The sequence below is a fragment of the Thunnus albacares genome, chromosome 4, assembly GCF_914725855.1.
Source record: "Thunnus albacares chromosome 4, fThuAlb1.1, whole genome shotgun sequence".
Lineage (NCBI taxonomy): Eukaryota > Metazoa > Chordata > Actinopteri > Scombriformes > Scombridae > Thunnus > Thunnus albacares.
In genome coordinates this window covers 1,490,612-1,512,934 of record NC_058109.1, presented here as the reverse complement: position 1 = coordinate 1,512,934, position 22,323 = coordinate 1,490,612, and the positions used below count along the sequence as shown (strand labels likewise).

Below are 22,323 nucleotides of genomic sequence, written 5' to 3'. Positions count from 1 at the left end.
CTACTCTCAAGGATTCACAGTTTCTGGATCCCAGTAATGACATCCTTCCTGAGATTCAATAAAAACCCAGAGCGGCGCTTTAGGGAGGCCTGGAACAACCGAGCTGAGTGTACAGAAAACCACTGAACACCAACTCAGATCTGGCTCTTAAATATGACCCATGGACAGTGAAGCAATCAGTGTGTTCGGGGGAAAATCCCTGCAGGCCACACAATTTGGAGGCAGTTCTTGGCAAAGCATGGAATTTACCCTTTACCCACTACTGATGATGATGATGATGATGATGATGATGATGATCTCCCAGCTGTAACTGTAGAGCAATCTCAGTCAACAGCAACAGGAGTCAATCTCTCATGCCATCGATCGCATTTCTGATTAAAGATAAAGGACAAAAACCATTTTAATTACTACTTGGTTAATCCTGTAAGAAACAACTTGATGCTGTATTACAACAGTGGACATACAAGTTGAACAAACTTAATAGTCAAGGTTGAAACAATCATTTTATTTCTACATTTAATGTTCACACTCACAGAGTTGTACCTATAGTAAACAGCAATTCTGTAAAACATTGCAAAACTATTCAAGTATGGTCTGTAGATCAATCCTACAACCAAAGAACAGTTTTAATTTACGGCTCACCTGATTAAATATAACAGACAGACATAAACATCATACTAACTTTGGGTCATTGTGATATAGATAAAGAAAAATCTACACACAGACATACAAAAAAACAATATAAAGGCAAGTTTAATGAGAAAAAAAAAACACATCCACAGGTCCTCCGAGGTGATGCAGTGATACAGGAGACAGATTGTGTGAAAAATGATTCCTGGAATTCTGGTCAGATGAAGGAGTGAGGTGGTGGTTCATCATCAAGAATCAGGATTTCTGCTTGAGAACCGAGTGAGAAATTTAAACCCGGAGGCCTTGGATGAACTTTAAGTGCTTCATCCCAGCGCTGCTCAGCGCCCTGCCATCACTTTTCTGCCAGAGAAAAACGCTATTTGGACACAAGCCCTCATGTTGTTATTTAGCCATCAAAGAATTTTATTTTATGAATAAAATCGCCCCCTCACAATTTTTAAACAGCGCTCTCAGTCACTTCATCCTGGTGCCTGACCTGAATGGTTGAAACAAGTAAAAAGAAACAGATCAACTGTGGGGCTGCTAAACTGGTAAACTACCCGCCACCGGGTCTCTGCCATCTGCGTCGATGTCGGGCTCAGGTGGAGATGAGGGTGGGGCAGCTGAACAGGTGACTCTGCTGTTGCAGGACTGTGGTTCTCTGCTGCAGGTTCATGTTGATGCTCAGCTGGACGAGCAGCGTTACTGTCGTCCTGCTCTTTGCTGTCGGCATCGTCCTCTCCAGGCTCTTTGCTAGCAAGCAGACTTTTGAGCGGTACATTTTTCCAAACTTGAATGTCTCTGACCCGGTCGCGGCTTTGCTGCTGAATTCCCACAGTCACCACCTGACCTGACCTGACCAGTCACTCATCATCATGATACAGACGCAGTCAGCAAACCAATCATAATATATTTTCTTATTAGCAAACAAAGTAACTCTGCATTCATTGGTTCATATTCAACACACACACACTTTCAATTAATTTAAGGCCAGGATGAGGCCACGGTCGGTTGGGGTTTGGAGGCCCCCTAGAGGTTGGAGGCCCCCGGGCACCGGCCCAATTGGCCCAGTGGATAATCTGTGCCTGGCAGAGCTGGATCTTTTTCCTCAGGAAGTTTAGGTCCTTTGACGTCTGCAGTAAAATGCTGCACTTGTTTTATCAGTCGGTGGCGGCGAGTGACCTCTTTTACACTGCGTTCTGCTGGGGAGGCAGCACGATGAAAGGCGAGGACTCTGGATAAGCTGGTGAAAAAGGCTGGCTCAACGCTTGGCAGGAGACTGGACTCACTGGGGACTGGGGTGGAAAGATGCACATGGAGTAAAGTGCAGGCCATACTGGGAAATGTCATGTCATCTCCTCCATAACACTCTGGCAGGCCAGAGAAGCAGCTCCAGCTTCAATGGTTCATCTCGCTGTGCTGCAGGACCGAACAGTTCAGGGGATCATTTGTCCCCAACACCTCCAGCCACATGACCTGAGCTCTCCTCTATCTATCTATCCATCTATCTAAAGATGAGTGTTTTCAATACTTCAGGGAACATGGTACGCCGTGTGATAAGAAAGAGAAAAGATAAAGAGAAATCGTTCTTCTCTACATTCACATCTCCCCCCCCCTCCAGCTTCTCTGTCTTGGTGAGAATTGATACATAATGGCAGTGGTGGGACTGTGAAGTCAAAGCCTGCAAATAACAACACGTATATATCGCCTGGGTTGCCATGGCGACGGACTCAGAGCTCCACAAGGTGCGACTGGGGAGCTGCTGCAACAGTGTAATGGGTGTAATGTCAGTCGGCTCTCGTGGCATCTTCCCTTTAAGAAGTCCAGCTTTATTACTACTCCACTCGTACTTTGGAATGATGTCTTAATTGTCTCTCAATATATGGATGACCAAATTAAAGACGTCACTCAGAGGAATCGCTCTGAAAGTTAACTTCAGACTAAAAAATACACCTCAGAGTTGGATTTAAGACTGAAGCATCGTGACTGTGAGGAGGACTTAGTTAGAAACATACACGACATTCAGCCTTTCTTAGACTGTAAACAAGCTATCAGCAGCTAAAATAAAATGTCAGAAAGTGTCTCACGAGTATAAATTATGTTCAAAATAACTAAAAGCCTCCTCGGTTCAAGTGTTACTCAGCAGACGACGATGACACGAAGCGTCTCACCTCTTCACCTTTTTAAACGATGCAATAAGTCACAGACAGGAAGCACAGAGACGGCGAGCTTGTCTTGTTCATTATTAAAAAGGTGCAAATAAAATAATTTGTCTCTTATTGAATGATTATCGCAGCGGGATGGTTCACTTGCAGGTTTTTTTCTTTCCCCCCTCCACCTCTCTGAGTTATGGCTTTGTCATAAATTGATTAACATTTCAAAATAGGCCGTTAAGGAATGTAATTCAGTGGGAGTCTGACTGGGGCGGCTTGATGTGATCATTAATTTGTATTACAGTGATCCTCAAATGCGGATAATTCCCCCGGTATTGTTTTTTTTGACAGTGAACTCGGAGGCAATCATAAATCATACTTTTCTCGTATGAGGTGGTACAAGATGTCCCGTCCAAAAGCAATTCATCATATTAATAAATGTGTCACCGCCGTGCTTCTTTATATTCTCACTTTTTTTTTTCCTCCCCTCTCTTTTTCCGCTCCTCAAAAGATGGAAGAGTTAATCTGTAGGATTGAAGTGCACAGATTCAAATGAACAGTGAGAATTAAAAGAGTGAAAATGTGAAGATTTCAGCAGCTTCTCGGAGTTACGCTGGTTTAAATCAAAGCTCCACCAGTGTGATGTCAGCAGGAAAACTGATGTTCTTAAATGGTTTATTTCAGTTCCTGTGGTACATCATTAATCTACAGTGTGTTATCTTATTGCATATATTTTGTTGAATGTTTGTTGTAATGTTTTTTTTTTTGTATCTTTAACCCCATATAGAGTTTTTTGCTGTTTTTTCTTTTCCTTCATTTATAAGCTTATTTATTTGTTTATTAGGATCCCCATCATAAAAAACACAGAAACAGTCAGACAACACGACCATCTCAAACCAAAAACCTTGATTCCCCTTCAACCCACCCAGCGACCAACAGATCACCTCACAGAACTCTCAACTGTAAAAGAAAATCACTCCAATAACAACAACAACAATGATCATAATAATACGAACAATAACCAGAGAAAACTAAATAAAATAGAACAAAGGAGGAAGGAAACCGTTCAAGCACAAAATTGAAACAAACAGAGCAGAACAGACTCAAGAAAACGAAAAAAGATCAGTATGAAGGTTCATACTGGAAAACAACGAGACCAAAAGACATACAGTCAAACAGCAGACAACAGCTGATTGGTCATTTATCTTAAAAGAATCCACTTTTTTAAGTGCTTTTTTTAGTTTTTAGTTGTTTTTTTAGGGAACATGAGGGCTGTTCCATCAATGCAGCTAAAGAAAGCTGCGCTTACTTGAAAAAGTCTGACTAGAATTAACGTCAACTTTCACTTGAGGCTCACGTCGTTCCACTAACACAGTTTAGCTGGTTAACGCTAAGTCTATCCAGACTGGAATAAGCTTGGAGTGGACGCATGCACGGACCACATAAGCAGCCCAGAACAGTCGATTGTAGAAAAGACGACACCGTGTCGCAAAAAGAAGAGAAAACTAGAGCAGCAGAACAAACCTGCTGATGAAACTATATGAAGAATATAAAAGGAGTTTTCACCAAAAAACTGCTACAATTAACAAGGTGAAGGAGACGACTTGGCACAAAATCAATGACAGATTAAATATAGACCTGTAGGCAGGTAGTGATGGTTTAAAGGTTAGAGGAGTGAACTTATCACCAGAAGGTTGATGGTTCAATCCTCTCATCCGGCTTCATGAGTCTGTGTGGAGGAAGTGAAGAGCAGCGCTCGTCCCTGTTCATGGTTTCATCTTTATTTGTTAATAAATGAGCATTCAGATCAGTGACTGTGGTTATATTATCACTAGACTGGATAATATCAGATGTATAATTAAAATTACAGTGTCGGCAACTTAAGAGAACCAACTTACCAACATTATCAAACTCTTTGACACATTATAAATACAGTGGAAACTGCTTAGTGATCACGTCTGTCCGGGTCAAACATCACTATAATATCATCACCTTTTCTTTATTTCTCATGCAGAATACCATCTAACTGACACGTGTATATTTATTACCCTACATGAATACAGAGTTAATGAATTTTATTGACTGTTTCTAAATACAGTGCAGCTGTTTCAAACACATTGTGAGCATTTTTGAAGCAGCAGGTTCTGACTTTTGCCAGCGACAAGTTCCTTCTTTCCCCGGCAGCAGAACAGGTGAAGAGAGCGGTGAATGTTGTTACTATAAGCAGTTAATACTGTAAACATCTAAACACAGCAGAAAGACATGGTTTGGACTTTATTTTCTTTACGGCACACTTTTATTTCTTAAATTATAAAACGCTGAGCTTTTAAATAAAAGGGTGCAGTCCAACACAGGAGTGACCACGAATAAAACGGGGATTTACTTCAGTACTTTTGTAAAAGTTCCTCACAGTTCTTCTATTTTATGTTTCCTGAACACGGACAAGTGATGCGAGTGTGAAAAGACACTTGATGGAAGCATCTGTTTCTGTCTGTCGGACGTTCTTTGACACGCAGCTGAGTTAAGCTTGACCTTTAACCTGCCACAGAGCAGCTAGTTTTGCTGACTAAGTTACCATGGTTACTGAGCCGGGACTCATATAAGCCAATAAGATGTAGTTCTGTAGAAAACCGTTCTCTGCGTAGCACAGGTTCTAGCTGCAGGTACATGACCTCGTGTTACCTGTCTGATAATGTGACTGTGTCTGTTATTGATATATGAAATCTTAGAGTTCAAGCTTTTAGGTTTGGACACAGTACGAATTTAAAGAAAGAAAACTGGGAGACTGCTTAAAAATAGATACGCATAAAGTAGATGCGTATTCAGTTTGCGTCTTTATAAATGTGCTGGATGGCAGCTGTCTTGTTCAGCATCAGCCAGCAAGGATTAATACATTTACTGATCATTCTGATTGGTATCAAGTTGTGATGTCACGTTTCACCACCTCTGGTTTCCACACATACATGGATGAAGCTGTAAAAACTTTTACTGGAGAAAAAGTCAGAAATTTGATGATTATGAATCAAGATCTCAAGTTATGAGGAGAATCTTTGAACACATCACAGAGAAACACACGTCTGGTTTGACACAGTTCACACGAATTCTGACATAATTATGTGTCTTCATACATCTGCTTTCCTTGTTCTGCATTTTTATCTTTAATTTAGTCTTCTTGGTGCTTTTTAAGCAAAGGAGAAACATCACTTTTAATAAAAATGTGAATAAGATCTTTATTTTTGGAAAAGCAGTCGTATATCACTCAGTCACAACACAGGAAACATTTACTGAGGAGCCTGAATCAGTGAAAACTAAAGTATTTTACTGTGTCGTAATCTAACTTTGTCCTCCTGAACCTGCCGTGACTGACTGAAGGTTAAGTGACTTCCTTGAGGTCAACAAGATCCTTTATTTCCTCTCCCAGATTCTTCCAGTCAGTCTACGGATTCAGACCAGTCCGTCTCCCACTCTGACGGCTCACTCTCCCATTCACAACCCGGAGGAGGAGCATCATCCGGAGGTGTAATGCTGAGAAGAAACACATCTTTATTCATAACCAGGGGTGTTATCTCCAAAGTGTTAAATACATCAGAGGTTTCCCTGATGACTATGATTGTCATTCTGTGTGTAAGCAGCAGTACCTCAATGTAAAAATACTCCTGCATTTAAAATGTTACTTAAAGCTGAATATTATAGACATAAATGCCACATCGGGTGCTGCTGGTCATTGAATCAATGTGTCGTTGCAGCTGTTATATTGGCTCTGTGTATATTGTTGGAAGGTCGATCTGCTCTTACAGCTTCTTAACTAACCGAATTGTCAATCAATTAATCGATTTTTCCAGCAGGTTGTTACAATATACTAGACCTTTATGTGTAATACAGAATACTTCAAAAATGATCAAATCAAACCAAATGTGTTTAATGCAAAGTAACAGTAGTAAAGCTGAGCTCTTAAGTATTTTATTTGTTTTCATATTGTGTTGTTTTATGGCTACTATGATGATTTAAAAAACTCAATTTTTTTTAAAGTTATAACAATTAAGATTAAATGTCAACATTCTTCACAACTGTGTCTTAATGAAATTTATATTTTAATACACATTCTACTGACATTTCCCACTAGAGGTGTACTCAAATACAAATACGTTATTCCGTACGTTTTTTTTATGAATATTTGTTTCATACAAATATTTTAAAAAATATTTGATTATAAAAAAATAAAAAAACCATGTTAAATACCAGAGTGCAGGTCGGTTACATCACTATCTCAGTGTCTCTTCTCTGCTCCGCTGTGACGTCTATCAGCAGGTCTCAGTGAGGGGAGTCACATCCACCTGCTACATGACGCACATTTCCTGATTTGGACATCACTCCCGGAGTTGAGGGTGTTCCCCAGAGATAAAGCTGAACTACTGACACACATGACAAAGCAATAATCGCCTTTGAAGTTCTTCCCTACATGTCACAGGCTGTGCTGTCTGTGTGTTATGGGTGTATAAATAGGTAGAAGTCTGCAATGAGGTGATGAGTAAAGTTTTAGCTCAGTAGTCAGCGCAGTCGTCTATGATCTGGGAGACTCCAGTTTGAGATTTCCTTCATAAGGTAGTTTATTCATGAACACTTATTGTTAAACTTTAATTTTCTAAAATCAAAAGTGTCATAAAAACAAAAACAGCCTCTTTCCACTTTTGTTCAAATACAAGTACAGATAATTTTGCTGCCTCAACAAATACAGATACAAATACAAATACTGGGCTCCCTGCACGTCCATATGTCCCACACTGGTTACAGAAATGCTGCCTACAGTCAGTTGTATCATCAGTTCCAGTGTAAGTCACACTGCTGCTCAATCAGCTGTTTTGTAGAAACAGAACAAAGTTGAGCAAAGCTGAGTTTTTGGCTGCATGTTTGTGTCTGAGAGACATGGTCAATATAAATTAAATCTCATAAGAGTTTAGTCAGCATGAAAGCAGCATTTATCCTTTGAGGGAGATCATCAGCTTAGTCCTTGGACTGTGGTCGTGATTCTGGCATTTCTTTCTTTAGAAAATCCAAATGCAGCACAAAAGTCTGGTGTTCTGTAATGCAGAGAGAGCACATGTCACAGCGTTGATGTGGTATCTGTGTGTATATATATATATATATATATATATATCTCTGTTTAACAGTTAGCTATAACGAGAGACTCTCGAAGGACAGCTATGACTTGCAAGACGAGGGTCATGTGACTGCAGGGGTGAGGTTGCTGATTTGTTTTGTGAGGTTTTATTTGAAAAAATGAAAAAGTTAAAACATGCTTCAGTTGCTATGAGTGATTTTCACAAAATCATGAAATACATTGTAAGTGAACATTTAAGTGATGCATTCAATGTCAGTATTTCACAACTTTGTTGACATGTTTCCGACAAAACATATTTGCTGTTGCTAATTAGTTTAATATATAAACATAATTTCTAGCGTCACTGTTTCTTTGAGAGATACTTTGAAGAGCAAAACTTTCTCTCTTAAATCTAACTGTTTAACCATTTTTATAAATGTTCAGTTCCTTGATGTTCAGTGTGTTTAACTGAATTTGTAACTACAGCTGTCAGATATGTAGTTCAGAAAAAAAGTACATTATTTTCCTATGAAATCTGGTGGATGTACAATTTAGGGTTTAATACCGGGAAATGGAATTCCCAGGAATACCCATTCAAACCATTTCCCGAAAATATATTAATGGGAAAACAGGATTTTTTAATTTTGCATTTTTTAAAATTTTAATTTAGAACATATTGGAATATATTTATAAAATATGTGGCCTACTTTTTGGGAAATATCACAGGATTTTAGTCTGAATTTTGTCTGTTTGGATCATTTCAGCGCTGAATGTTTCATCAGCCCGGCCCGATTCAATGCAGGTTTTGTAAAGAAGCTACTGATCAGAGACACTACAGTCCCCACATTGTTGGGCCCAACTCCAAATCTGCAACCTATAAATAAACTAGAAATATACTTTATGTTTCCTTAAGGAGGCAGTATAATTGGAAGTTATAATGTTTGCTAACGTTGCGGTTAAGCTGTGCTAATGTAAACATGTTGCTACTACTTTAAATATTAGCTGTTAGCTAAAAATAACTAGCCTAAAGAGTTTGACCCTGAATGAGATGAAAAGACAAACATATGCACTGTCACACTTTTGGTTCCCAAAATACTTTTCCAAATGTATTTGTACAAAGTTAGCTATCTAAAATGACATTGTTACACTGCTGCTGTTTGTATGATTTCAGCCGTCCCACAGCTCAAGTAAGGTTGCACGTGCAGCTACAGTAGTTTATGTAACTTAGCAAAACAAGACACCAAGACTGAATGGTACTCAACACAAAGCTAACATTTCTGTTGTCACTGCAAAATTGTTAGTACTGACTCCGACAAAAGAGCAGAAACACAGCCAGTTTCATACTGTAAAGTTGCTTTCAGCATGATTAGCATGCGTCTGGTTCTGAAACAGCTTACCTACTTGGCATGGCATTATTTGGGTAATGGTAGCAATACAGTACTGTATGTTTGGCTCCAATAGTATTTGGGGTATTGTTCTCCTCTCATTCCTCTCTTGTACAAACTCTTGTCCCAGTAATGGTGGATCCATAACCCTGCACAAAAAGGCAAAATGATAGAGGACAAAGAAACAGATTTTTTTTTTCCTTTTTGGTTGAATTGGGTCATTAGAATCAATCAATTCTTTGTATTTTCCTTATGATGAGTAATTCTTGAGATTTGTTATAAAATTGTAGAGTAAATACATGTGCGCTGCTGGGATAATTTTGTTAGCATATGCTTTTGTATCCTATTGATTACTGTACATTTTATAAATTCAAATCAGTTTGACATGGTGTATGATATTGTTTTTTTTTTAACTTTGGGGACATCACAGCAGGACGTCACCTTCAAACATGTAGGCACCCAAACTGACCCCACCAGTAGGACAACAGATGGCATAAAGCTTTCCATTGAGACACTGGGACAACATGTAAGATCAGTTTATAAACTAGAAACACATGAAGATATATTGGCTTGCATCACAGTATCACAAACTATATCTATATATTTTTTTTATCCTTTTATTAATATAGATGTCCAGGCAACAGTGTTTTTTCTCAGTGCCGGCACAAAAACCACTTCCAGTTAATCATATTTCACGCTGTCTTCAACACCTGTAAGGGGAGAGGGAGACACTTCCACAGAGTTCCATGCTGAGCCACCTGACTCAAACATATAACCCTGGTGACTCTGTTGTTACACAGGAATCTAAAATGTGCCGAGTTTCATTTTTGGAAATTGGAGAGCTAAAGCACAAATGTATTATATTTGAGCTAAGGTCCACGTATGGTGATATGAAATGCATTGTTTTTGAAAACTGCCTCAGAGAGCTGTTTGACACCTGTCCAGTGTGCATGAGAGAGTGTGATGTCCAGCGACGATGAATGGGTACTTATGTGGCATTCACTCGGCTTTGCCAAAACTGTCATTACTCCAGACAGTGGCAGAGCCAGCCTTTGGTTGGAAGCATCCCCGTTGGCACCCTTCAGATATCAGCAGCCACATATTTCACTGGTGCATCCTTCTTCCAGCTGGAAAAGGTATCCCTATTACCATTCACAGCATATGAAAATTGCAATCAGTTGACCTTTTCTACAACTTTTCCTTTTTTTCATGTATTAATAGATATGCAAAGTCATGCAGCTCCAGATTTTCTAGTTTGGCACCTGAAGGAGGCTTGCTAAGATGTACCTGGAGGCTGCTATTGTCCACAAATGGAAGACGGATCAGCAGAAGGTCTGTGAAGATTCTCAGTCCTCCAGGTCAAGGTTATCCAAAGAGGGTTGAAGCAAGGGAAACTGGACTTGGTTGTAGATACTTGAAGATGTTCTGCCTCTCATCCGAGGGACTTCAGTATCTCCCATTGTGGCCAACCTCTACATGGAGGAAGTAGAAAGAACTTCATAGGAACAGCACCGAGCCACTGGTTTAGATATGTGGATGACACATGGGTCAAAATTAAAACCCAGGAAGTGCAAACCTTTACAGAACACATTAACTCAGAGAACAGTGACATCAAGTTCATACAAGAGGACATCAGGAACAACAGCTTGGCCTTTTTGGACTGTGCCACTGAAGAGGACACAAGCTTCCACATTGGAGTATACAGGAAACCCACATACACAGACCAATACTAACTCTTTGACTCTCACCACCCACTGGGTTGGTGCAGGGTTATCGAAACCCTGCACCAATCAAATTGATAATGTACCAACAGGTGCCCAGGCCCAAGAGAGGGAGCGCTAACACCTGAAGGATGCACTTAAGGCTTGTGGACACCCTAAATGGAACTTTGTGGAAACAGCAACAAGATCCAGGAAGAACACAAACGCTGCAGGTGGTGAAGAACATCATCATTCCATGTGTGTCTGGAGTATCTCAGAAACTCAGGAGGATTTTCAACAAACACTGCATCCCTGTGTTTTTCAAAACCAGCGACATACTAAGACACACTGGTCCACCCGAAAGACCGCACACTCAAACACAAGAAAAGCAATCTAGTGTATGCAGTGAGGAACGCACAGAATTATGTATCGGGGAAACTAAACAACCATTAAATAAACACACGGCTCAACACAGGAGGGCCATCTCCTCCTACCTACACCCGAAAGATAAGGGACACTTTTGCAAGGATTGGGGGGACACACCTACAAAGCTGTCTTTTCATCCCTGTAACTGAGTTACAGGTCTGTTATTAAAAGCCTCCAACTTATACATTAAATTTGTGTTGAAAAGCCTTGCCACTTTCTCTGTTATGTTTTCTTTAGGGCATTCAGCAAAGTATGGCAGCTACACTCTGATGCACCTGGAGAGCAACGCCATTATGGACCTTCAGCTTGTTCAGGTGTGGTACACTTTTTGGGAAATTATTTTTTACTCTTGCAACATTTTGAAACATGCTTTAGTAGGTTTATGCTTCACTTTTATGTCTTTGCAATTTTGTCCACCCAACACCAGAGAAATGAAGTAGGTGGTAATTACTACGTGGAGAAGGAGGGCCTGAAATGATGCCTAGATCTTCTGGAGTCAAATGGTTTGGCTGTGGAATACATTGTTACTGACTGTCATCCACAGATACAGACGTTTCTGAAGGAACACAACATCACACAGTTCTACAACATGTGGCATTTAGAGAAAGGTAAATATTTATCCCTGTATTGTTCATAACTTACTGGCTCATTGACATACTCTGTGTATTTTGTCACTGTAAATATCACTGTTTCATTTATCACTTAATAATATCACCAATGTTAAAAAAATCCCTAATAGCACTTCAAATATCTCTTTTGTAATGACAATGTGTTGGTGTCCTGACCATTTTAATGGGCTACTATTTTACAAAATCTTTTTGTAATGTAACTCGAGGGTCAATGGCAGCTGACCCACCACATCGCTAGAATCCTTTCACAGCTTGATCCTGCATTTCACACCCAAGAATGTGGTTTTCCCTTTCATTGGTATGTTGTGCAGGTGATATACTTTATAATGGATTCTGTAAGAACTTATTACTGATTAGTGGCTAATAAGTTTTACAACAAAATTAAGTTCTGGGTCATTGAGTTGAGTCAGTCTGTTATTGTAGGTTGTAACTAGTGGTAATGCATTACAATGAAAATGCAGAGAACAACGTCTGCAGGACAAGGTGTCTTCAAGGTCGTGTTCCCCAAGTCCAAGAAGGGTGAAGACCTTGCAAAACCAGTAAAAACAGACCCTACTTACAGTAAGTAACGTTGACCATTTTCGGTCAATGTTAGTGCTCAAGGAGCTATTTTAAACCCAGCTGAAGTGTCTGTTAATGGCCCTTAGCACCGGCTGTTTGGCTGGGAGGACGGGTATAGAGGGAGAGTATTAGTCAAGCAGCATTTCACCAAAAAGCACGGCATGAGAGGCAACTTTTGGGGAAATGGGTAACTGCCACAATGAAGCCACTTTTCAGCAGAGAAGTGAGTAACATTAAGTGCACCAAACTCCATTGAAAAAAATGACAATTTAACACAGCAATGATTGGTTCGCTTGTTAACCAGTAATTTAAGTTAAATTTTTACTGGAAGTCCACATTTACCTACAAAATATGTGCTGAATTAAACAGCGGCTCCTAACGTTACTTCATCTTTAAAATATCATCCATTTTGCTTTCCTTACACCTACAAACAAAGCCTATTTTAAATGGTGTATTTTTATACAGGAGTTTGCTATGAGCAGTGTTAACTCAGAGGTTGTTCAGTTGGGCCGTGCTTTCAGCGCTTTCAGCAGACATGCCCCCAGCGTTTCAGAGCAGAGAATACTGCTGAAACCTAATTTATATAATTGGCGACTTTTTTAATCATTCAAATTTGGCTGGGTGGTTGATTACACATTTTTCTGTGGCGTAACAAACTCAGAGCACATATTTATTATTGCTTTACATGGACTTTATATATGTACAAGGTGGATTCAGAGAAGTAGTTAATTTAAAACACAAAGAAGTGACTATTTGAATGCAGTATTTTACAGATTATGTGAATGACCTGATGAGACTCGTCTTTGATGAGGTATTTGAGGACCCAACAACATTTGTTCCCTGAGAACCAGTATGAGAGACCATCAAAGCAGGAAGTGTTTGCCTTCCAGGTCTCCCGCTTCAGTCAAGGGGTGATTGGAAGCCAACATATGGACCAGCTGGATCAGGAAACTCCTGGTGTATCCAGAGTACAACATGTGACGGGATGACAACCCTGACTGTCCGTCCTAAATATCCCCAGCACCAACTGACACAGCCGCAAGATGAAAGTAACGTCTAAAAGGAGAAGATTGGACAGTATTACCGTTTATAGTTAAATGCTGTATTTACTGTGTATATATTGACATATGCATGTAGGCATATTTATAAATTTTTTTACATTTGCTAAAAATAAAATTATTTTGAGGAAAACATTTATTTCTCATTTCTGCATTCGTTCTGAGGCTCCTGTGGTATAATTACACTTTATGGTTCTGATTTTATTTTACACAGTTTTATCTCATTACAAGTGATTCAAACGCTTCTTCTAGTCTTTGCCTCAAAAGGTCCGTAGTCAGCTCTGTAAATGTTGTGACCTCTTTAATAGAATGACTTTGAAAATGTCAGATTACTTGCTTTAATGAATTTCGTTTGTTTATACGATGAAGAATAATCAAATATCACTTCCATGAGGCTGTTCTGGGCTGACAGATCACAGGCAATGAATTTGGCATTTCATATTCCTCACAGCTATAGTGAAGTTCAAGCTGCATGCAAAGTTTATATTATGCTCATTCTAATGTTGATTAACTTAAATGGCATTATTTTGCCTTAATAGTAGCACAAAATAATACACTAAAGGTACACTCAGATTGGGAACCCATAGGTTTATGCATATTTCTCCTTGTTGCATTTAGTGTTGCTTGAAATGTGACCAATGCGTTTTGACTGTAGCTGAAGTTATACCTGAAAAACAATCCCGGCGATAATGTGCTTCTGTTCCTGGGATAGGAAACGTCTAATTTTCTGGAAAAATATTAATCTCTAGTACAGTATGAAGTTGTATATTTATTTGAGTTAATGTACCTTTGACCACTGGACTATATGGACTAGAAGTGTGCTTGAATACAAATACGTTATTCGGCAAAGCACAAATAGTGGGGGTTTTTACGAATATTTGTTTCATGCAAATATTTCAAAAATTATTTGTTTTTGGGAAGAAAAAAAATCATGTCAAATACCAGAGTGCAGGTCGGTTACATCACTATCTCAGTGTCTCTCCTCTGCTCCGCTGTGACGTCTATCAGCAGGTCTCAATGAGGGGAGTCACATCCACCTGCTACATGACGCACATTTCTTAATTTGGACATCACTTTTCATTTTCATCTTTAATTTTCTAAAATTATAAGCATAATAAAAACAAAAAACAGGATTTTTAAGCCTCTTTCCACTGTTATTCGAATACAAATACAAATCATTTTGCTGCCTCAACAAATACAGATACAAATACAAATACTGGGCTCTCCGCACATCCCTAATATGGTTTTGTGTCTCATCACATCAGCACAGTCCTGACATTTACAATATCTTTCTTTCTGAACACCATTTAGCAGATTTGTTATAAGTTATTTTGTCTTTAGTGTCAGAAGTCTCAGAGAATCATAATGACCTCAATTCCCAACAATACACCTTCGAGCCAAACAGTAATTTCTCGGCGTAATGCGTTTAGGAGACATTCAGAGAAATCACAGTGACCCGTTCACTTCTCTCTCTCTCTCTCCTGCTTTTCTTCTCCTGTGTAAAGAACAGTGCCAGCCACATGTGCAACAGAAGCTATAATCAGCAGCGGCAGCCGTGCTATTCTAACCAGATGATTATCACTCTGTCATTCTAATATTGTATTTAAAATGTTGGAACGAGTGCCCTGCAATTAAAGCCAACCCGTGTAGGATTATTCCCAGTAAGTCGAGTGAATTGTGTGAATAGCGGTGACGTGCTGCCGCCTCTGTGTGCTTCTCTCTGAGGGCTGATTTCATTCCCCCCCCACCCATAACTACGACTTTCAGTATGTAACTTCCCAGTGTGCCGCGGGTGGGTGTTTTTCATATTAATCACGGATTTGAAGCAGGAGAGAATCACTAAATTACCAAATGAAAGGACAAAGCGGGACATTTTCTCTGTGATAAGTCTTTTTTCACAGTAGTGTTATCTCTGTGGTTTCTAAAATTGAAAATCCCCCTCCTCTCCCCTCCCCTCCCCTCCCCCCCCACCAGTTCTTCTCAGTGTTGATAATTAAACACATGAAACTTTATTTGCCATCAATGAATTTAGGCTTATAAAAGGTGGTTGTTGGATTTTTAATAAACTATCACTGAATTTAAGTAGGATTAATGGTAATCATGTAAGAAAGGTTCACACAGCAGTCAGGTGTCCGTATGAACAGTGAAAGAGGTTTTCCTCACTACTGGATATTAAAAGATCCTTCAAATGTGCTTTCAATGGAAGTGATGGAGGCCAAAAATCCACAGTGTGTCCACACAGTCATTTAAAAGTCTGTGTGAAGCTTCTATTCAGCTTCATCAGTCTGAGTTAGTCATATCAAGTGGATATCTGACACATTTACAGTCTTTTTAGCATCAAATTCCCTCTTTGTGTTTCCTCGGACAGTGTTTCCCTGTTGAGCTGCAGGTGGAAGTATAGTAACAAAAAGAGGGACTTTGGCACTAAAAAGACTGTAACGTTGAAAGATATCTACTTGATTTGACTCATTTGGACGCTGAAGCTTCATATTAGCTTCAGATAAACTTTGAAATACATTTTTGAAGGGATCTTCTAATGGTCAGTATGAACAGGTTTCAATGTTCATTTGGGTTCCTGACTGTTGGTTTAAGAAACATTTTGTTTTATTATTGACTTACAAAGATACAAACAGAGAAACAGCAAATACAAAATTCTGACAATTAATGAACAAAGAAGTGAGTCCTCCCATCTGTAACCCTCCAACACCAGCTTGCAAATATAAACCATCTCTTCACCTGAAGCCCCTCAAACAGTATCAGTCAAACATCATTACTGTCCTTCACTTCTCACTGTACTGTACAGAATCAAAAGACTCAATTATTAACTTAATTAAATAAAAATTGTTTTATTTGTGCCCATGTGTGTCAGTGTATTCTGTCTCATTATTTTGAGTTGGTGTATTTAAAACAATCCAGTTATTGAAGATGACTTTCTCTGTGATCGTACATAACGAGAGAAAAAGATCTTTTTTGTTCTGTGAAAATACTCTGCTGATTGTGGTGTCAGTGGAATGACTGTATTAGTTTGGATCATGCTTGCTTTGTTATACCAAACCAAATATTTTATTTTATTGCAGTCCTACAACAGATGGAGAAGAGTTCCTCCAGCAGCACCATCCCCATCATCCCCATCATCCCTTATGGCCGTTCTGTATAGTCGTGATGGAGTATGATATGTATGTCCTTTGAGGTGAGCACAAGGTAATAATTGAGGTGGATTTTAGCAGCTGGACAGTCAGAGGACGCTGTTAAGAGAGAATTAAGAAGGAAAATTAGAATTTGGAAATGGATGGTTATTATTGTAATACTGCAGTATTATCATTATCATACTAAAAGTGATATTTATTTAGTGTTAAAGCCCCAAAAGGGAATTTGTGTCAAAAGGTCTTTGCAGGACTCATTAGACATAATTATAATAATATTTTTTCATTAACTCTTCGTGCCACAGCTCTCTTTTTTCTTTTAGACTGACATGGATGGAAAAAGGAGAGTAAGGAGGACAGAAAGTGTCTTCAGGTGTGCCAGCCATGATGTCCCATTAGTCAGTAAGCAACAGCAGCAGCAGCAGCAGCAGCAGCTCAGCACAGAGCTTTAGAGACCAGCACCATCTGGCTCGGTGTCACTGCCACACGATGGATGAAGGAACGCCGCCGCCTGCTTCAGGACGGCGTCCTCGCCGTCAGTCACAGTCACACATGTGCAGACCACGTCGTTCCCGTCGCACCAGAAGTGGAAATGAGAGTGTGCAGCGAGGCGAAGCTGGGAAACCAAAATTCCCCACATTTTTAAATATGCTGCTGTCTCCCTACACAAACGTGGAGTTACAGGAAAGAGGAAGCGGCTGCTTGATATCATACCTGTAGTTTCCACCATGACTGCAGGGTGCCCTTAAGCAAGTGCAGTAGAGAGTTTGATTACACTGAAAAGGTACGTCTAACACGCTGGGATAAAAGAGAACCGTGTTGCATACAAAATACTCCAATTAATTTTTGATTTTGTGCAGGTTTTCCACACCTGCGTCATTCAGCTCCTGCAGCAAACTGCTGAACAACAACAAGATGTAGGGGGAGCTGCGGCTCTGCTTTTCTGTGTTCCTGCGTGCCGATCCAGCTCGTTAGAACCTTCCCAGATGAGCATTTAAAGCCTGAACACAGTTTAGCAGCAGAGCACTGATAATGCATTCTGTGTCGCTGTGAGGAAATGGAAGACAGCAGCAAAACCTTTCAGATTTTTTTAATTATGTATCTGAAGCGTTGGAGCTGTACACTCATACCCATGTGGATTCAAACCTCTCTCCATCCTTTTAATGTGCTGCAGAGGATGAGGTCATGTTGGGTTTTTTTTTTCCTCTCCTAGTGGTATTTGTGTTTCATCTGTGCTTCATCTGTACACGGATGAATAATATGTTTCATGTCCATAGAGAGCCGGAGTGAAACTCTGCTCCAGATGTAAGAAAACCTGATTAAAAATCTCATTAACATGTATAACTCTGTATAACTCCAGCCTTGGAATAGAACCTTTCTCAATCATAGGTCATGTGGCTCGCTTCATATGCTTAGGTAACATCTAATATCATTGTTTGTTCAATATTTATGTTCCTTAGCGGCCTTCAATTATGGGCTAGACATTAGGGATGTGCAGAGAGCCCAGTATTTGTATTTGTATCTGTATTTGTTCGAATAAAGGTGGTAAAAAGCTTAAAAATCCTGTTTTTGTTTTTATGACACTTTTAATTTTAGAAAATTAAAGTGTTACAATAAGTGTACATGAATAAACTACCTTATGAAGGAGGTCCCCACACCGGGTCTCTAACTGGAGTCTCAGATCAGAGACGACTGCGCTGACTACTGAGATAAAACTTTACTCATCACCTCATTGCAGACAGACCTCTACCTATTTATACACCCATAACACACAGACAGCACAGCCTGTAACATGTAGAAGAACTTCAAAGATAATTATTGATTTGCACTTTTCATTTATTGTTTGTTTTTTACAGCCTGACTTTGTGAAAGGAGAAGAGGAACAACAGGTTATGGAGTCTGTTGGCAGCACTTTGCTTGTGTCAGTAGTTCAGCTTTATCTCTGTAACACATAACAACACATAACTTTAACATATTTGTATGAAACAAATCAGGCCTTAAAAATCATTGTATAAGAAATAAAACACTTACATGAGGCAGAATTTGTTGTTATTAATATCGACAGATATCATCAGACTTCTGACAGATCTGTGATGGACTGAATAAGAATATAAAACCATAACAATGTAAAGTTTGAGGAAATCAGCTGCAAAGTTTTTTCTCAGTTTACTTTTTGAAATGATCTGAAACCCATTAGATCATTTTCAGAGTCATTTAATTTAAATATCCAAAACATATCAGTGCTTTTTATTGATCTTATTTATTGTTGTTGGCTCTCTTGTTTATTTGTATTTCACTTTGATTCACTGTTTTTATCTTTGAGCAGCTTTTGTTTAATATATAGCTGATGTCATGTTACTGTGAGGTTTTATTAGTGGTGCTACAGTTGTGTTGGTACCAGTGTTGTCATGTTTTTCATGTCTCTTTAAAAACCAGTAGAATAACAGTGGAGATGAGTTTTTTCCATTTGAGATGCAGACAGCTGACAGAGCTTCATCACATCATCATCATCTTCTCTTTGTGCTCTTCCCATGAAAGTTATGTTGACATGATGATGTGATCTCAAAGCAGCGCGACGGATCATATTCATCATATTTATCATCTGTTCCTTTAATAAGCTCCACCTCTTACAGGATATCATGTGACACAAAGCAGGAAACAGGTTCTTACTGTTCAGCTTCACTGGAAGGAGGCAGACAGACGGTAAGATTTACCTTCATTACAAAGCTGTGATTTAAACTGAGAGAGGACAGTTACAGCAGGAAGCACTGAAGACCTGAAGTAGTGAAATAGTTCAACTTCAACCTGCTGCTGACTGAAAAAACACGAGTCAAAGTGACTGAGAAACTTTCTACAGCAGGAAACACAACTGACTTCCTGTTTGAACGTCTCGTCCGCTGTGTTTTACTTTTAAATGAAACACACTCTGTTTTAGTCTGTACAGGCTGTAAAAGAGGCTTTTTGTGTGTACTGTTGGGTACAGCCTTTATTATCTGATGCTCTGTTGGTTGAGCATGTTTGATAGACAGTGTTTTACTGTTATTGACAGTAAAACACTGTCTTTTTTTCTTCTTCTAACTTTTCATAAGTCAGTTTTTCTGGGAAAAGATGGCCCACCCAAAATACAGTTTCTGCCTACATCACTGCTATGTGAACCTTAAGTTCCTGCACAATAAAAGCTTGTTCTGTACTGTACAGATAGAATCAGATAAAACCTGTTAGTCATTAATCTTTAGAGGAGTTGGTAGGTGTATCTTTGAACTTTTAAATGAAACACACTCTGTTTTACATGTGAAGCAACAGCATTTATTAGAAGAGGTCTGACAAAGCTCCGCCCCTCAGCTGACTCATCTGAGACAAAGCAGGAAACAGTTTATTCTTCGTCTCTAAAGAGACACACAGACTGAAAAACAGACGATCAGATTCACCTTCAGACCAAACTAACAGCTTCCTCTGAGTGAGAACAGCTACACGAGAGAAAAGTGAAAACTAGAACTCTGCTGCTTCAACCTGCTGACTCTCCACACACTGAATGTGAGTTTGACTAAAAACTGGAGTCAAAGTGAAAGTAAATGTCAGTGAGGTTAGTAGAGGAGGGAGGGGAGCCATGACTGACTGTACTTTCTGTCTGCTGTGTTTTCAGCTTCACTCGGAGACAAAATGTCTTCCAGATCAGAGGAGGATCTCCGCTGTCCGGTCTGTCATGACGTCTTTAGAGATCCTGTTGTTCTGTCATGTAGCCACAGCTTCTGTAAAGACTGTCTGAAGAGCTGGTGGAGACAGAAACAAACACGTGAGTGTCCAGTTTGTAAGAGAAGATCTTCAAGGGATGAACCACCTTGTAACCTGGTGTTAAAGAACCTGTGTGAGTCCTTCTTACAGGACAGAGATCAGAGAGCTTCAGAGGCTCTCTGCAGTCTGCACTCTGAGAAACTCAAACTCTTCTGTCTGGACCATCAGCAGCCAGTGTGTCACATCTGCAGAGATTCAGAAAAACACACCAACCACAGATTCAGACCCGTCGATGAAGCTGCACGACAACACAAGAAGAAACTTGAGGAAACTCTGGAGCCTTTAAAGAAGAAGTTAAAGGTTTGTGAAGAAGTTAAAGTGAAGTTTGATGAAACAGCAGAACACATTAAGGTCCAGGCCCGACACACAGAGAGGCAGATTAAGGAGCAGTTTAAGAAGCTTCACCAGTTTCTAGAAGAGGAAGAGGAGGCCAGGATGGCTGCTCTGAGGGAGGAAGAGGAGCAGAAGAGTCAGATGATGAAGGAAAAGATGGAGGCTCTGAGCAGAGAGATAGCAGCTCTTTCACACACAGTCAGAGCCACAGAGGAGGAGCTGAGAGCTGAAGACGTCTCATTCCTGCACAACTACAAGGCTGCAGTGGAAAGAGTCCAGCGCTGCCCCCTGCTGGATGATCCACAGCTGCCCTCAGGAGCTCTGATAGACCAGGCCAAACACCTGGGCAACCTGACCTTCAACATCTGGAACAACATGAAGGAGATGGTCTCCTACACTCCTGTCATTCTGGATCCAAACACTGCTGCTCCAGAACTCATCCTGTCTGAAGATCTGACCAGTGTGAGACTAGGAGAGAACCAGCAGCTTCCTGATAATCCAGAGAGGTTTAACTACTTCTACTCTGTTCTGGGCTCTGAGGGCTTTAACTCAGGGACGCACAGCTGGGATGTCGAGGTTGGAGACAATACAAACTGGACACTGGGTGTGTTATCAGAGTCTGTCCAGAGGAAGGGACTCATACAGTCTGGATTATGGAGAATAGGGTTCTATGAAGGTAAATACTCAGCATGGTCACCATCAGCTCCAGACACTGTTCTCCCAGTGAAGAAGAAGCTCCAGAGGATCAGAGTGAATCTGGACTGGAACAGAGGAAATCTGTCGTTCTCTGATCCTGATACTAACAAACACATACACACCTTCAAACACACTTTCACTGACACACTGTTTCCATACATTTACACTGGTGATAAACTCCCACTGAAGATTTCCCCACTGAAGGTCTCTGTGACAGGGAAACAGAGCAGTTAGAGACGATGATGATGATGATGATGATGATGATGATGATGATGGTTCTTATAATTACTGTCATTTATTTCTTAAAGGGAAAAGTCGCTGAATTTAACCTCTGAAGCTTCTGTCCTGCTGCTGTCTCATTATTCCAAAATATGTTCATGTTGTTTTAGTTGTTTTATTTTCTGATCTTTATAGTTTGTGTCTTCAGCCTTATTTTTTGTTTTTTATTGATACTGTATCATTTTCAATAGTATTTAATGTTTTCTGATGTCGATGTGGATCCATGAAGACCAGCAGCCAAGAATCAATGACTGTATGTTGAAATTATAGTTTTCAAACATTAAAGGAAAAACTCACCGCTGTCAATATGAGGATTTCTTTAAACTAGATCAGCTGTGTAGTAGAAATGTGCAATTATTTTTGAATTAGGTGCCCTTTGACTATAGAAAACTAAGAACAAATGTGTAGATTATTTATACTGTTCTTAGGGGGGAATCCTA

At 39.7% G+C, this 22,323-nt stretch overlaps 1 protein-coding gene across 2 annotated transcripts; it reads left to right on the top strand.

Annotated features, from left to right (window-relative positions):
- Positions 1 to 18,807: 18,807 nt before the first annotated feature.
- LOC122980029 (E3 ubiquitin-protein ligase TRIM35-like) lies at positions 18,808 to 22,021 on the top strand. 2 transcript variants are annotated; one of them, XM_044347703.1, is made up of 2 exons: positions 18,808 to 19,486; positions 20,427 to 22,021. In XM_044347703.1, the coding sequence occupies exon 2, from the start codon at positions 20,444 to 20,446 to the stop codon at positions 21,836 to 21,838; it is 1,395 nt and encodes a 464-aa protein (XP_044203638.1). In that variant the 5' UTR covers positions 18,808 to 19,486; positions 20,427 to 20,443; the 3' UTR covers positions 21,839 to 22,021. The 2 variants fall into 2 exon arrangements, with proteins under 2 accessions (XP_044203638.1, XP_044203637.1); XM_044347702.1 differs by lacking the exon at positions 18,808 to 19,486 and adding an exon at positions 19,856 to 20,317.
- The last annotated feature ends 302 nt before the right edge of the window (positions 22,022 to 22,323 follow it).